This window comes from Hyaena hyaena, unplaced genomic scaffold (genome assembly GCF_003009895.1).
Source record: "Hyaena hyaena isolate Hyena2069 unplaced genomic scaffold, ASM300989v1 scaffold_15, whole genome shotgun sequence".
NCBI classification, from domain to species: Eukaryota; Metazoa; Chordata; class Mammalia; order Carnivora; family Hyaenidae; genus Hyaena; species Hyaena hyaena.
The window spans coordinates 1,912,891-1,929,169 of record NW_024080647.1 but is presented as its reverse complement, the minus strand read 5'-3'; the positions used below and the strand labels follow the sequence as shown (position 1 = coordinate 1,929,169).

The following is a 16,279-nucleotide window of genomic DNA, read 5'->3' as shown; positions in this document are numbered from 1 at the left end:
ATAAAGGGTTAGTATCCAAAATCTATAAAGAATTTATGAAACTCAACACCCAAAAAATAAATAATCCAGTGAAGAAATGGGCTAAAGACATGAACAGACACTTCTCCAAAGAAGACACCCAGATGGCCAATAGACACATGAAATGATGCTCAACATCACTCATCATCAGGGAAATACAAATCAAAACCACAATGATATACCACCTCACACCGTCAGAATGGCTAACATTAATAACTCAGGCAACAGCAGAGGTTGGCGTGGATGCAGAGAAAGAGGATCTCTTTTGCACTGCTGGTGGAAATACAAACTGGTGCAGCCACTCTGGGAAACAGTATGGAGGTTCCTCAAAAAATCAAAAATAGAACTATCCTACAACCCAGCAATTGCACTACTAGGTATTTATCCAAGGGATACAGGTGTGCTGTTTCAAAGTGGCACATGCACCCCAATGTTTATAGCAGCACTATCAACAATAGCCAAAGTATGGAAAGAGCCCAAATGTCCATCGATGGATGAATGGATAAAGAAGATGTGGTATATATACATACGATGGCGTATTATTCAGCAATGAAAAAGAATGAAACCTTGCCATTTGCAACTACAGGGAAGGAACTAGAGGGTATTATGCTAAGCAAAATTAGTCGGAGAAAGACAAATATCATATGACTTCACTCATATGAGGACTTTAAGATACAAAACAGATGAACATAAGGGAAGGGAAGCAAAAATAATATAAAAACAGGGAGGGGGACGAAAACATAAGAGACTCTTAAATATGGAGAACAAAGAGAGGGTTACTGGAGGGGGTGGGTGAGGGGGGATGGGCTAAATGGTTAAGAGGCATTAAGGAATCTACTCCTGAAATCATTGTTACACTATATGCTAACTTGGATGTAAATTTAAAAAATAAATAAATAAATTATTAAAAAATAAAAATGAATAAAGAAGAGTTAATACCTTTTCTTCTCAAACTATTCCAAAAAAATAGAAGAGAATGGGAAACTTCCAAATTTATTCTCTGAGGCCAGTATTAACCTAATCCCAAAGCCATATGAAGACACCACAAAAAAGAGAACTATAGCCCAGTATCTCTGAAAATATAGATGCCAAAATCCTTAAGAAAATACTGTCAAACTGAATCCAACAATACATTTCAAAAATAATTTACCACAGTCAAGTGGGATTTGTCCCCAGTATGTATGTAAGGGTGAATTCAGTATTTGCAAATCAATCAACATGATACATCACATCAAGAGAAAGGATTAAAACCATACGATCATTTCAATAGATATAGAAAAAACATTTGACAAAGTACAACATCCATTTACAGTAAAAACCCTCAACAGAGTAGGTTTACAGGGAACAAACCTCAACATAATAGAGGGTATATATGAAAAACCTAAAGCAAACATTATACTCAATGGTGAAAAACTGAGAGCTTTCCCCCAAGAGTCTAGAGGAAGACAGGGATGTCTACTCTGACCACTTTTATTCAACAAAGCACTGGAAGCCCTAGCCATAGCAATCAGACAAGAAAAAGAAATAAAAGGAGTTCAAGTCAGCAAGAAAGAAGTGAAACTTTCACTATTTGCAAATGACATGATTCTATACATAGAAAATGCTAAAGACGCCACCAAAAAAAACTACTAGAACTGAGAAATGAATTCAGCAAAGTCACAGGATCCAAAACCAATGTGCATTTCTTTTTTTTTTTAATTAAAAATTTTTTTTAAATATTTGTTTCTGAGAGAGAGACCGAGCACAAGCAGGAGAGGTGCAGAGAGAGAGGGAGACACAGAATCTGAAACAGACTCCAGGCTCTGAGCTGTCAGCACAGAGCCTGACACAGGGCTTGAACTCACAAACTGTGAGATCATAGCCTGAGCTGAAGCTGGACGCTTAACCTACTGAGGCACCCAGGTGCCCCTCATGGTGCATTTCTATACACTGATGGAGCAGCAGAAGAGAAATTAAGAAAACAATCTCATTTACAATTGCACTAAAAATAGTAAGATACCTGGAATAAACCTAACCAAAGAGGTGAAAGACTTACACTGTGGGAACTGTAAAACACTGATGAAAAAATTGAAGAGGACACATTTTTAATACATTAAGTCTTTATCTTAAAACATTCACTTTGCAGCCTGTCTTTAAATCTATTTTTTGAGGCAACTCCTTTCTAGACTTGAACTGCCTAAAAGCCCCTTTCTTTTGCTTCTTGACAGCTTCCCTTTACTCCATGCTAATCAGTCCCAGAACAGTAAAGTTTCCCATTTTTTACATTTAGTTCTCCATTTCTTATCTTTCTGTTATTTCCCACATCAACTATCCTAAAATCTCGTAACCATCTTCCAGATCTGACTTCCTCCTTTCTCCTTCAGAGGTAACGTAGACACTCAGGTATGAGCTCTCACAATTCCTTGCTATCTTCCATCTGTAGCTTAGCACAAGTACGCCAGCATGATCGTCCTTGCACATGAAGGGCTGCATAAAGTCAGTCCCTCCACATGTGCATACGTTTAGTGAAACTTTCTCTATCACTCAGCCTCTTTCTTATGGATCTTCCTTCTCTATAATTACAGCAAAATGTACCCTAAAAATTATATGGACCAGAAACTATGTACCACCTCTATCATTTCTTCTGTTACCTTCCCTTGCAGTTAAGCTTCTTGACAGTTTTCTCCCAACTGTAGTACTATTCCTTTAGCGTAGATTTTCACTGTCTATTTTAATCTCATATTAGTCATTTATATCCATTTATTGAACACTTTCCTTCAGACACTGTTCTCAACCTGGGGATACAGTGAATAGGACTTAAGTCCTATCATTACAGAACTTAAATTCTGGAAGAGGGGGCTGAGAAGAGACATGTAGTACATTCTCAGAGAGAGGTGAGTCTCATTGGACCATAAAGCAGGATAGATGATGACTAATAAGTGAGGAGCTGCTAGACAGGATGGTCAAGGATGGCTTTCTTATGGGAGTGACAATTTTAGCAGGCTTTAATGTCAGTGAGCCACTCACGGAAGGTCATAGGGAACATCTTCGAGGAAGACAGAGTATCTGTGATAAATACTCCAACATGGGAGCAAGCTTGATATAATGAAGGCCCCATAGGAAGGCCAGAGTGACTAGTGAGAATTGATGGGAGGACCTAGGGCCAGATGGGCCCAGAGAAGTAAGTAGAAGCTACATTGTGTAGGCCTTATAGACCATGTAAGGAATTTGTGTTTTCATCTGAATTAAGACGCCACTGGAAGGGTTCAAGTAGGGGAGTGATGTGATATGCCTTCTCATTAAGTAAAACTAAATCTACTCAGAAATGCTCAAATACAGCATCTCAGAATATATGCCCATGTTTTCGGATTACCATCATCAGAATACGTTTTTTCCTCAATAACCCATGTTGCAGAGAAAGAAAAGAAGTACCAAGTACTCATTCCTTTGGGTCCTTGAAAGAGAGGGCTCTTTGTTTTTATAGCTAGCAGAGTCTAGGAGAGCTGCTTCTGAAATTTTTGCTTATGGCTCCAGATTTTAATTTTATTAGTATTAATAATAATCCTGGTCATTTTAAGGAAAATTTTGGGATTAATATGACAGTATTGTTGCTTCTCATTTATTAACTACATATTTCTATTTTATCCTACATTCAAGACACTACTTTATGTTTAGTCCTGTGTTAGGTTAAACACAGATTTCACAGCCGTGAGTCCTTTTTGCTTAGTTGCATGAAAATGATGGCCCGAATTCCTCAAGAGAAGCATATAGTTTGGTAGTTGTGATGGGTTTTTTTGCTAATCCATTAGCGCTCTTCCTCCTGGTTCCTATGGAGGATTGTGGCATGAAATAAAATGACTGGCTAGGAAAAAACATTTAATAATTAAAAATTTTTTTAAAAAACGACTGGCTGTGGGTGATCTGAGGCCAGGGAACACAGGGAAGTGAGAGGTCACAGAAAGCAAACCAGTGACGTCACCTTGGAATCATGAAGAAAAGGTTTAAACCAACTGTGCAACATAGAAAAGAGTTTCTAAATGCCTTGAATACCAGTGTCTCAGCTAAGATTAAACTATCTGAGTGTGTCGTGGTGGTAACACATTACATTAAACTGTAGAAAGTTCACATGTAATTCTCAAGCTCAATGATGTTACAGGGAAAGCTTTTAAATGTTTGCAGTTCTGGGAGTTCAAAGGCCGAGACCTTTCCTGAGCTCTGCCATCAATTGACTCATGGCCATGACTAGAAAACTTATCTTTCTGGGATTCAGTTTCCCCCACTTATCAAATAAAGTCATTGGACTGATCTTTAATGTCCCTCTAGCACTAATGTTGGGTGATATGATGAATCTAAGAATTGCCTTTTGGAGATAGGCCCATAGGATAGAGATGATAGTAAGCCTCAGTGAAAATTGAAATATAAACTCTGTCATTTTTAGGCTAAGAATTATTTAATTGCACACAGAGAGCTCCTAAAGCCTTAATAGTAGCTCTTGATTCTGAGTGGATCTGCCAGATCTTTTTTTTTTTTTTTTTTTTTTGGCCTCTGACCGTTCTCTCTAATGATTATGTCAAGGACAGGATGAATCTGTGATGACACAAAGCCAGTATGTAAAGAGTCACCCATGTGGATGGCTGAGAAGAGTGGGATATAACTGAGATTAAGTGGATATTTCCAAAAACCAGTGAAATGCCTCAAAATAAGATTCTTTTCTGGATTGTTCTGCCAATAAGAGTAGTACTGTAATCTTTGGCTTTTTGGTTTAGATTGTTGACTGTTTGTCTGTTTAGCTAATTAAAGCCTGATTTACATCTTATGTATATATATAAAGCATCTTCTTTTAGGACTTCTTACTAGTCTCTGTGAATGAATTTGCACCTCTTAGTTTTGAGCCACTCAAGCTGTTCACTTCACAAGGGATCGGTCCAATAAACTACATTTGTCAGTCTTCCAACTACCAGCATGTAACGCTTGATCTTGAGACTGTTTATCCTTGCAAGTGCCAATTCATCTGAAAGATCAATGAGAACATGAAATGTTTTCTTAACATATTTTCACTTTTATTGCATCTATAATAAAAATGCTATTTAAGTAAATAAAGATGGTTCAGTTCATTGCAGAAGTGTCTTTTTTTTTTTTTCTTTCATTATCTTCCAGGGAGCACCCACAGTCAAAGCATAAAGTTTAGTCATACTATGGTTTTCCAGCTTCTTGTAAGAATCTGGAAACTGCAAGCCAGTTACCTAAAGAAGTGATCATTTTTTACTGTAAGCAGAATAAATACAAAGCCAGTAGCTTTATATATATGCAATATATATAATTTGTTTTCATAGGAAAAAAAAAATTTTTCTGATGTTCAGCTTTAGGAAAATTTGACATATAAAAATATTCATATCGGTGAAATATACATAACTGCATTTCATTTTAGTATCATTTAAGGCACACTTAGAAATCATCCAGTAATAGATTGGTTAAATATGAATTTTTAGCCTTTGATTGAAATGGAAATTATTTTTCAAATATCCTGGATAATTCCTTTATAGAACTGAAAGACTACACCTCAACTGGACTCAAAGAAAGGTTATTGCCTGTTGTTAATAGCCCTCATACAATCATGTTGTTAATATGAGTGAAGTAGTGGTTTTTTGTATATCTTTCCAAAAATCTTATCTTACTGTGTGAGATTGAAAATGTAACAATTGCACCCAAATTTATACTTGCAAATGAATATTGGTTCCTTTAAAATACTTACCTAGGAAAGTTGTGCAGTTATTTCAGTAATGTTATTGTTGGCTATGGTCCCTTCTTTTGAAACTTCTTTCAGAGCAGTTCTACCTATCTAGTGAAGTTCATGGTGATTTCAGTTTTTCCACCTGTTCATCTGATAGATATTTATCAAGTAGCTACTATCTGCTAATTGTCCCAGTTTCTAGATTGATGGAAATTTAAAACAAACAAACAACATGGCCCTGCCTTTCTTATGTGCACAGTCTAATGATTTTGGGTTTTGGAACTGCCAAGGGCTGGATTTGATAAAGATGAAGGATGAGAGTGAATACCATTATTATGATACAGGGAGATTGGTTTTTCTTTTTTCCTTCACAAAGTGGTTTTCAAAGTGTTATTAAAGAGAATTTAAAAAGCAAACAAAACCCAAACTATTTTGAACTAAGTACCTTTGGAATAGATTGATTGCTTATCTTGGTACTTAATTCAAAGGGTAATAATTCATTTAGATAGATGTATTACAACTTTATTAGTTTGTATGTGTATTTTGATACTTATATTCACCACCTTTTGTTTGGTTAATGTGAACATTCTAAGATGGTCCTGGTTTACATCTGAGAAAACTGTTACACAGCTAGACACTTGAATGCAGTTGACCAGTTGATCTTTAGTTTTAAGTATGTATTTAAGTTTATGTAAAGTGCAGAGTCTTGTGCTGCCCTTGACTAGTTTCTTTCAGTTTTCACATGTAGGCAATTATACTTGGAAACAAAAAGGAAATATCTAACTATGCTTTTATCTGGCAGTATGTTATTATCTCATAAGTAAAATTGGATTAAAAACCAGTTCTACCATAGACATCCAATGCATTATGTAAGAAGAAAAAAAAATATTCTCACAATGAATGCACAGAGGAGGGGCCCAGTGCAATGTTCTGGTAGTTTTATTTATAATAATGAAACATATCTGTCTCCACAGGAGGATCTTTGGATGTATATAGGAAAATTCCAGAGCATGTCCTTGGAAGAATTGCAATAGCAGTGAGTATATATGGCTTCTGCCCTATGAAATTTGGATGGTGTAAGTTTTCTAGTCAAACCTATTCTCCTTATAAACCAGGATATTGTTTTCTTTTTCTTCAATACCTATTGACTGGTAGGGCCTGCTTAACTCTTTTCTTGTCATTTTTGTGTTTTCTTCTTTTTATAGACCAAACCTCAATAACAACATAGTCTATGAGATCCTTCAGGCTTAGGGGTGTGGTGGCCTACTCTACTTTCTTGTGTTTGCAGAGACCTTAGTACACTTTTTAACCAGTAAAATTTCTAGGTTCTTTAACAAGAAAGCTGTTTGGGGGACATTTTGTGGTTACAGGTATATAATTAGAAAATACTTCCCAAAGTCCAAGTTTTTAAAATAAAACTATTTCTAAGAAAAACACTACTTTATTCTTAAAGATTTTTGCAGACTTTTTGTGTTCTTGGTTTTTAACTTTTTCGCCATGTATATCTAGGAATTTATTCCCTTTGCAATTAAAAGCAGATTTTTCTATTTTCTGTATGCACAAATAAATTGACGCAATGTCAGCTCAGCTAGCATTACTAAGCCCCAGATTTCAAATTTGGAATAACATAGGCTACGCAGTGTCTAAGAGAAGTCAGGGGGTGGTGGAATAGTAAACAGTTGCTAAACTAAAGGCACTCTGATAACTTAAGCAGTTTTAGTGCAGAACAAAGCGAGTATACCATGTACCATTTAATTAAATGGCCGATTTTCACATTCATTATACATCAGACTGACAACTCAGATCCTTTAATCCAACATGGACACTTATTTAGTCTTCATTTGTTGTAATTCACAGCTTTGCTTTCTTCTTTCTAATTATGAGTGTGAGCTGCCCAGGGTGATGAGAACTTTCTTTTCTGATGCTATTGCTAAGTAGCTTCTAATCTACATGTTTAGGTAGATTAGTTTAGTATGAAATTTGAGTACCTAAGTCACTCTTTTCGATGAAAATAAAAATGTTTCATTTCCTCTTTCAGTCTCAGAAGGGAATGAATGCTTTGTGGCTTTTGGCAGTTTTTGGCTCTAAAGTTTAATAATACGTATAATAAAGGGCAAAAAAAGGCAGAGATACCAATTGAAAAGGAAATAAGTATATGAGTTCTGTGTACTCACTTTTGTGTTGAACTTGGCTAAAATAAGAGTCTGCCTTCTTCTCTTAGAGACGCATGTTCTTCCCAGACTTCATAAATCTTACCTCCCTCTCGTGGAGGGCATCCACACAAGGCCATTGGTCTTCTCATTTCGACTGGCGTTAAAAGCCTGTGAAGTGAATGGAGTCAGCAAAAATAATAATAATAATAATCTGGCTTCAAATACCGGGTTTACCTATTGGGTAATTGAAAATACAGCAGAAATTATTTTAGTGAAAGGCTCAAAATAAGCACTAGCCCAAAGCATTGTTTACATTTGCCCTTACATTTTTAAAAATTAGGGTTTTTTTCCCCCTAATGTGTGTCCAATTTCTTTAGCTTTTATGGCTCATCAGGTCATAGTAATGAAAACTGCCTGTGGCCAGAGTAAAAGAAATGCTTTTGATAATTTTGCTCTTCATTGGCTACTTTTTATAAACTCCGCTGGGCCCTAAACTTGTATCACGCCTCCAAAGTGTATTTTATTTTTCCCACATAATTTGAGTAGGCTACCAACAGCTCATCTTCGCTGCAGCTGACAAACACGAGTGGGAGGATTCTCCCAGTTCAAGTATGACTAGCAAGGTGATGGTTTGTAGGTCCCCGTTTGTGAAAGTAAATACTCTCACAGCCTGACTGGGTTCCCTGTATCCTTAGTTGTCTCTGCTTTAGTACTGTGAAGACAGACAAGCATCTTCCATGGCCTTGAGTTCCCTCGGTGAGGCCAAGGAAGCACACCTGTGCTGTTGGCAAGTCAGAAGCAACAGAATCAGGTGCGAGAAGAGGGACATGGGTGCATGTTGAGTACCTCGTGCCAGTTGTTGACACATATTTTATGTATAAACTTTACGTCCTTTAATCTTTATAGCAAACTCTGTAAAGCGTAGGTTATTGAACATAGGTTATACATGGAAAGAGGAGATTCAGAGAAGTTGGGGTTATCTACAGCTAATCAGTACTGACTTGAACCCAGGGCTGTTTCACTTCAGGTCCCGTGCTCTTTCATGCTGCTTTCCTAAGAGAAAGAGAAAAAAGTGGAGGTAGGACTGAAAGGGAGAGCAAGGGTAAAAAGAAAAAAATAAAAGAGAGAAAAAAAAAAGAGAGAAGTACATAAGCAAGTAACGGAGTGACACATACGATTGCTTCAGACTCTTTTCATGTCTTAGAAGCCCATGTAGACATCTCTCCCTCCCCCAATTAACTTTATTTTCCAGGTTCTAATAATCTGGCACGCTGTGGAGGTCCAGAGATCCAAGGTGCATTACAGGATGGGCCCCTGTCCGCCTTGATGACATGTCGTTCGAATTTTCTCTTGTAGGATATGTGGCAAGAGCATATTTGTCCAAGAAAAAAAAAAAAAATTCATATAAACGGGCTGATTTTAGCCTTCTAGCTTGCTCAGTGATTTTTACCTATTTTCCATTTGAATGTGGTCTCCCAGAAAGAGGAATGCCTTTCTGCCATTCCCAGCCATTCCCAAATATAAAACACATTTTATTTTTCCTCTCATTTCTGAAGCAGTGACACTGTGTACTGTATTTTGAGTGCTAATGTTGATTGAAGTTGTCCCTGAAAGGATGTGCACTTGACATGTCAAGGAGTGAGTGATTGACAGCAGATATAAGTACTTTTAGTGTCAAGGCTTTGTCAAGTCATTGTTGTGAAACCCAGCCTACTGAATACCAATAATACCCTCTGGGTTTTCAATGCACAGATTTCCAGCTCTCCATACGCTGCTTTTCATATGCTTCTAAACGAAAATGTGCACCTTGACAGAGTTGGAAAAATGATACATTCTTTTTGAATCTCTAATAAGATTTATAATTTGAGCAAGTGTCATACAATCAGTATTTGTTTTACTTTTTTTCTGCCTGATAATCTGAATATTATTCAGGATTGCCTTCCCATGTGTGTTTTCTGGTTATTCATTTTTTTGTGGGACTGATTTTGAGCGGTGAACCATCTTTGATAGGAAGATTTTATAATATGCAACTAACCTTAAAAGTTGACAAGTTTAACCCTGTTTCCAAAACTCAGAGGTGATTATTTTCATCCCAAATAAGATGGCCTCATCCTACTACTCCAAGAGAAAATTGTTTTCATTATTGATGTTATTTTACTAACCGTTTAAGGAAATATTTTTGTCTTATTTCCTCTTCCTGTTAGTTATCATTTTACTATTTTGATAGATTCTTTTTCTTTCCTACCTTTTTGCTTGTAATGCCACTTACTCCAAATCCTGGAAGAAATAATTTGCTATAAAGATATATTCTGTTTTCTTAAAACAGACAGACTTCTCATGGAAATGATCATATCTTGCTAGCAAATCTTTCAGGAGTACATCCCCCTCTAAGAAAACAATGAAAATATGTTAATCTCTGCTCAGCATTAATTGATATAGATTTCACCTTCTTCTAGATCTTTAGTATTTGGAAATTCATTTCTCCCTTTGCATTTCTGTTTTCAGTATTGCTCTTAGTCTTTCTTCATCAACTAAAATCCTTGTATATTTAGCTCCAGGCTTCTTTTCATCATATTCAAAAATACGTATATCATTCAGTTACTACTCATAATGGTAGATTTCCTTGTTCTTATAGTCCTGACTCACCTAAAATTTTCGATAATGATGAGTACTTTTAAATTTTTATAGTAAATTTTGAGTGATAGTGGTTCATTCATTGTATCTGATATGTAATTATGAATAGTCAACCTTGAAATTGTTAAATTCACACTCATGTGCATACAGGGTCAGTGCGTGTGAATAAAAACATGTGGTTCCCCTTTTAAAACAATTTCTATGTTAAGATTTTTATAAGTGTTTAGTGATTAAACTTTCCATATAGAAGATAGCACTTGTAACCCACATACTTAGGGTCTTAGAAACACTTTTTTTTTCAGAATCTTATTAAACTAATTATTCTTAACATAGGCTGTTCAACCAAAAATCCACCCTAATTCGAATGTTTGTATTTTCTTACTTTATTTTCTTGCTCTGCCCTTTAAGTATTTTCTACGTGAGTCCACACTTGGACCTGCCAAACTGGGTTGTGAAACTGATCATCTTGATATACTTTGTTCTTTCCTACCCTAATATCATTTAAAACATTTTTTTGGAAACTTTTTTAAAAAATACTTTAACAGAAAAGTTGTAAGATGCTTCCTCCAGATTCCCCAGTTGTCACCAGTTAACTACGTTTGGTTTAAAAATAAATACACACACACGCACTTTGGTGTGAGAGCATAATTCATTCTGGAAACATGCTTGTAATCCAAAACACTTGTATATCAAAGTGAATTTCCCCATAAGAAATAATGGAAACTCAGATGATTTATTCCACAACCCAAAAATATGCATATAAGAATGATCACAAGTGGCACCTGAGTGCCTCACGGTTAAGTATACGACTTTGGCTCAGGTCATGATCTCACAGTTTGTGAGTTCAAGCCCTGCGTCGGGCTCTGTGCTGACAGCTCAGAGCCTGGAGCCCGCTTTGGATTCTGTGTCTCCCTCTCTCTCTCTGCCCCACCCTCACTCACAGTGACTCTCTCTCTCTCTCTCTCTCTCAAAACTAAATAAACATAAAAATTTATATTAAAAAAAGAATGATTACAGTACTATAATGTAATAGAAAATAATAAAGAAAATACAAAATATAAAGAAAAATAAACAAATTAACCTGCACTTACCCTTGAAAACCATCGTGGCTGGTGTGAAGGAGACAAGAGAGAGAAGGGTTATTGTATAGGATGACTTTCACTATCATTAATGGAATCACTGTTATCTGTTGGCTCAATGGAATCTTTTTCTGCATGGGGGCCATTGTATACATTCTCACAGATGTTGACTACAATTCAGTATTAAAAATCTCTGGTCATATACTATATGCAATGTAACAATAAGGCAATAAGGCAGCAGAGGAAAGGTCTATATCTGCAGGCAGCCTGACCTAGAGTGATCCATTAGCATTCCTAAGCTGGCTCTTGTATGGAAAAGCAAAGGACTGTCCATAGGTCCTTTGAAGTGACAAAAAAATACACCAGTGCTAGTTGTGGGCACCTTCCAGTGTTCTGAAAAATCAATGACTTCTGCCAGACACCATGGCCTGAGACCAAGCATCTGAGCATGGGAGATGATCACTCCCAGTCCTGCAGTGGGAGAGAGAGAGAACCACAGGGGCAGTTGTGATCACGTGATGTTTGGCATCACTTATTACTAGTATTGTAAGACATCGCTCATTTATCAAGTTAAAATTTATCAGAAATGTTTGTTTGTCTTTGGAACATTTCACAGAACAAGTTACTCACAATCTGAGGTTTTATTGTATGTGTATGTCTGTGTGTATACATACACATATACACATATATATGCATGTATATATACATGTGTGTATACATACATACAAGTATATGCATGTATGTATGTTTTTTCCCCTATAACATTTGAGAGTAAGTTGCAGACATCATGACCCTTTACCCTTAAATACTTCAGGTATATATTTCCTAAGAACAAGGATATTCTCTTACATCATTGCTGTATACTGATCAAAATCAGGAAATTAGCATTGGCACAATACTATTATGTAATCAACAATCCTAACTTAGATTTTGCCAATTGTCCAACCCTTTATAGACCAAAAGAAAAAAAATTCTGGTCCAGCATCCAGTGTAGGATTATGTACTGCATTTAGTTATCAGGTCTCTGGTCTCTATTAACCTAGAGTAGTCTCAGTGTTTCTTTGTCTTTCCTGACCTTGATTTTTTGGAAGAGTACATGGCCTGACACTTTGGTTGTGTATTTTTACCTTGGCCTTAACACTTCCCTCTCTTTTCTTCATATCAACTGAATCTGTTTCTTAGGGCCCAGTGCTTTAGTAAAGCTTTCCTGATTACTGACAGGAAAAGCAATCCTGATTACTGACAGAGATTGCTTTCACTAGTCAACTTTTAAGAAATGTCTTTCCTTGGTCGTAAATGTCATGACTTTTCTAAAAATTCCACATACAAAAGTATAGACAAAAAAAGAAAGAAAGAAAGCCTTTGTCCCTTTTTCCTGTCCTTTCTTCCCCATCCTTACCATCACTGAGAACTTCGTAGATGTACTTCTAGGTCATTTTCCATGCACATACACTTCTTTTTTTCATTCATCATGCCTTATCTTCAGAACATGGAAAGCCCTCTAGAGGAGAAATCTGTAGCTGATACATTTGGCATCCTCAGAGAACCTGGCACGGAAATGGGAGACGTTCAGTAAATGGCTCTTGGGTTTTAGAGTTTTAAAAGAAGAGTTATGGTTGATATGATTATATGTTTAAATGTGGAAAGTTCCTGATAAAAATTGTCATTGTACTGTTTCTCTTTCTTAAATTCAGGTTGTTAAAGGACTTACCTATTTGTGGAGTTTAAAGATTTTACATAGAGGTATGTACTGAGCTTACGAGCTCTTAACTTAATTTGACGTGGAATGGGGAGCACTCCAGATACCTTGATTTTTGAATACATGATCTGATGTTTAAGCCAGCTGATATAGTTGGTAGTCAAAAGACGGCTGCTTTCTAAATGTTTTTCTTCTTTTCCCCTTTAACTACTCTGATTTAGATTATAAACTTGGTATTTTTGTGGGTGTTGACCAAACATGTAAAGGCATTTCATAACATAGTGTTTGAAAATGACAGAATCTTATTTAATCTTTAACTTAGTTAATGCAAAACCTTCACTTTCTATACAGTTGCATCCTTCCCTCTTATTAACATTTTAGGTATCATCATACTGTGTTCCTTAAGAGATGGCTTCACATACCTTGAAAGGGAAACCTTAAGCAAGGGGTTGGGGAACGCATCAGAAATTGGTCTCTGGGTCTATCAACAGAACACATGAGAAGAATAATCAATTAACTCTTGAATGCTACAAAAACAATCTCCCTTTGTATTTTCTAATATCCCCAAAATGTCTGAATTCATTTAGAGCAAATTATTAAGTGAGAAATAGACTATAGCAAAGCAACTTCCGGGCCTCATGTTACTAACAGTCCTGTTTAGTTTTACACATCTGCTCAGCCTTGCTTTATGCACATTTGGGGAATGCAACAGCATACACATTACATGTGATTAAAAGGACTTTTTTTTAAAAAGGTATAAGCCTTGAGAGTGAGTAAACAACTGATGCCTTCAATTGTACTATCATATCTGTCACTAAGGGTTGTTTTTTGTTGTGGTGGTTTTACTATCCTAGTGATTTTATATTTCTTCCTAAATCCCTCGTCTCCTTTTAAAGAGGGTGTGTAGATTTTGACAAACAAAACTTGCAGTTCTTGAAGGGTTTTATGCCAATTAAATGGAATCATGAACCAATTTTTCCCTTAAAGCCAGTCCAGTCTATTTCTAGACTATGGTTGGTACAAAATGTAGATAGATGTAGGAAGAGTGAGCTGAGTTGTGTTAGTGTTACTTTTCCTGGGAAGAAATCATCATGTGAACACATCTGGTGAATGAGGAAAGAATGGAGCATTTTCACTACCAAGGTTAAGAGAGAATGGTATTTAACATAATACGGCCTGTATGGCTTCTGTTCCCTATACTCCCACCTCCCACACTCATTAACCCATAAAGCAGTTATAGCCATTTTAATCGGAGTTAACACAGTGGTCAGTTCTTGTCATTGTATTGATTTTTATGGACATCTGCTATCCTTTTGACAAAGGAGCTCATTGAAGTCATCAGTTCTCAATAGCAAAACCTTCTGTTAAAAGGACCTTGCTATGGAAATGCAAATGTTACTATTAAAGTGATCCTTAGGATCATCCTACACTGTGGGCATACAGCAATACTTCTAGCTTACAGTGAATTCTCTCTAGCCATAACTTTCTCTCTGAGGGTTCATAGTAGCACTAAGAGCTGTAGTAAATAGGGAATACTGTTTAGTTATTCCACAATCATCTTTGATTTTTCTTCTTTGCAATGATTGGTTTTAATTTCACCCTTTGTTTTGGAGGAATAATTGACTTTTTCTTTGAAAAATTATGTCTGGGATCTAAAAGTAAAGTCTAAGGTGTCTGTCAGATTCCCAGAACAACCATCTGTAATCACTGTGGGCAAGTGTGGTTGACCAGAGCCTCTCAGAGGTGGGTTGGTCCTTCCTAGCTCCCGATGCAACTTGAGCTAAGAAAAGGTTCTTTGATCGCTTACTGCAAAACCTTCACTTTCTATACAGTTGCATCCCTTCCTCTTATTAACATTTCAAATATCATCATACACTGTTCCTAAAGAGATGGCTTCGCATACCTTGGTGGCCTTGGGTTTCCTGACAGAGGACATAAGGATTTCAAAAAGGAATCCCGAACTTCTTTTCAGTCTTTGCTGGCCACAGTGTAACCCATTGTAAAATGCTACTAGTTAATGGAAGAAGATACTGCAAGGGGCTGAGTGGGGGCACTGGTAGTGGTCCAAGAAACCCTCCCAAGGGATTTCAGTCATAAATAAAGACCAGGGAGTGAATGTGCATCTGCATCTGTCTAGATGGAAAAACTAATGAATTACAGTGCAGATGAACACTTACTCCCTAGTAATTACGGGTACTCAGCTTAAGAAATAAGATGCGGTGGAATACACCTCATTAAATATATTTGTACGCTTAGCTTTTGAGTTTCCTAGTTATTCATGAAAACTTTTACCTTCTGATTTAAAAGCATGTGTTTTTATTGAAGACTGGAAGAAGCCAGGTGTCCCTGAAGACTTTTGTGAAGCATTGTAAGGAGAAATTTACTCTAGATTGAGTAGTTGTTAACTTAATATTTTAGAGGTTTTGTCCATATTTAATAACTTGGATTCCATAAAAATAAGATTAAAGATGCCTTTTTATTTACCAGAAAGCTATTTAATTTTCTCCCTGATTAAAAAATTATAGCTTTTTAGATCAGTTCAATCAGGCAATTAAAGATCAGAGCTTCTAAGTTCAACTAAGGCAATTAAATAGGTAATATACTTGTTTATACACTTCTGCCGTATTAGCTCATCGCTGTACCTTCTTAAAAGCCCATATACTCATTTTTGCTTTCTCTAAATGAATGATGATGGGAATTCTAGCTGAATATGTGTCACATTGTCAAATCAAAGGCTGTGGTCTTCTGTGGGGATGGGTGTGGGTGGGTACAGGGACTGTGAGAACAGAGTGAAAACAAGAGGGTGTTGAGAGAAACACTCATGAGCCATCTAAGTTTCTTTCTTCTTTGTCTTGGTCTAAGTACCTGTGCTTGCTTCCCATCGTCATTTTCTTCCCCACAAATGCTGCCCCTAGAGCCAGGGTCTCATACTCATGAACATAGACTTTAAAAGATTAAGAAATGGAGATTTATTCAGTTACCTAAT

At 36.5% G+C, this 16,279-nt stretch overlaps 1 protein-coding gene across 2 annotated transcripts in view; it reads left to right on the top strand.

Moving 5' to 3' along the window:
- The window catches only part of MAP2K5 (mitogen-activated protein kinase kinase 5), a 269,836-nt gene that overhangs the window by 108,076 nt on the left and 145,481 nt on the right, over positions 1 to 16,279 (top strand). For both annotated transcript variants that reach the window (XM_039220044.1, XM_039220036.1), the window contains exons 12-13: positions 6,703 to 6,764; positions 13,289 to 13,337. In XM_039220044.1, the coding sequence (XP_039075975.1) occupies positions 6,703 to 6,764; positions 13,289 to 13,337 (111 nt within the window). The remainder of the gene's footprint in view (positions 1 to 6,702; positions 6,765 to 13,288; positions 13,338 to 16,279) is intronic.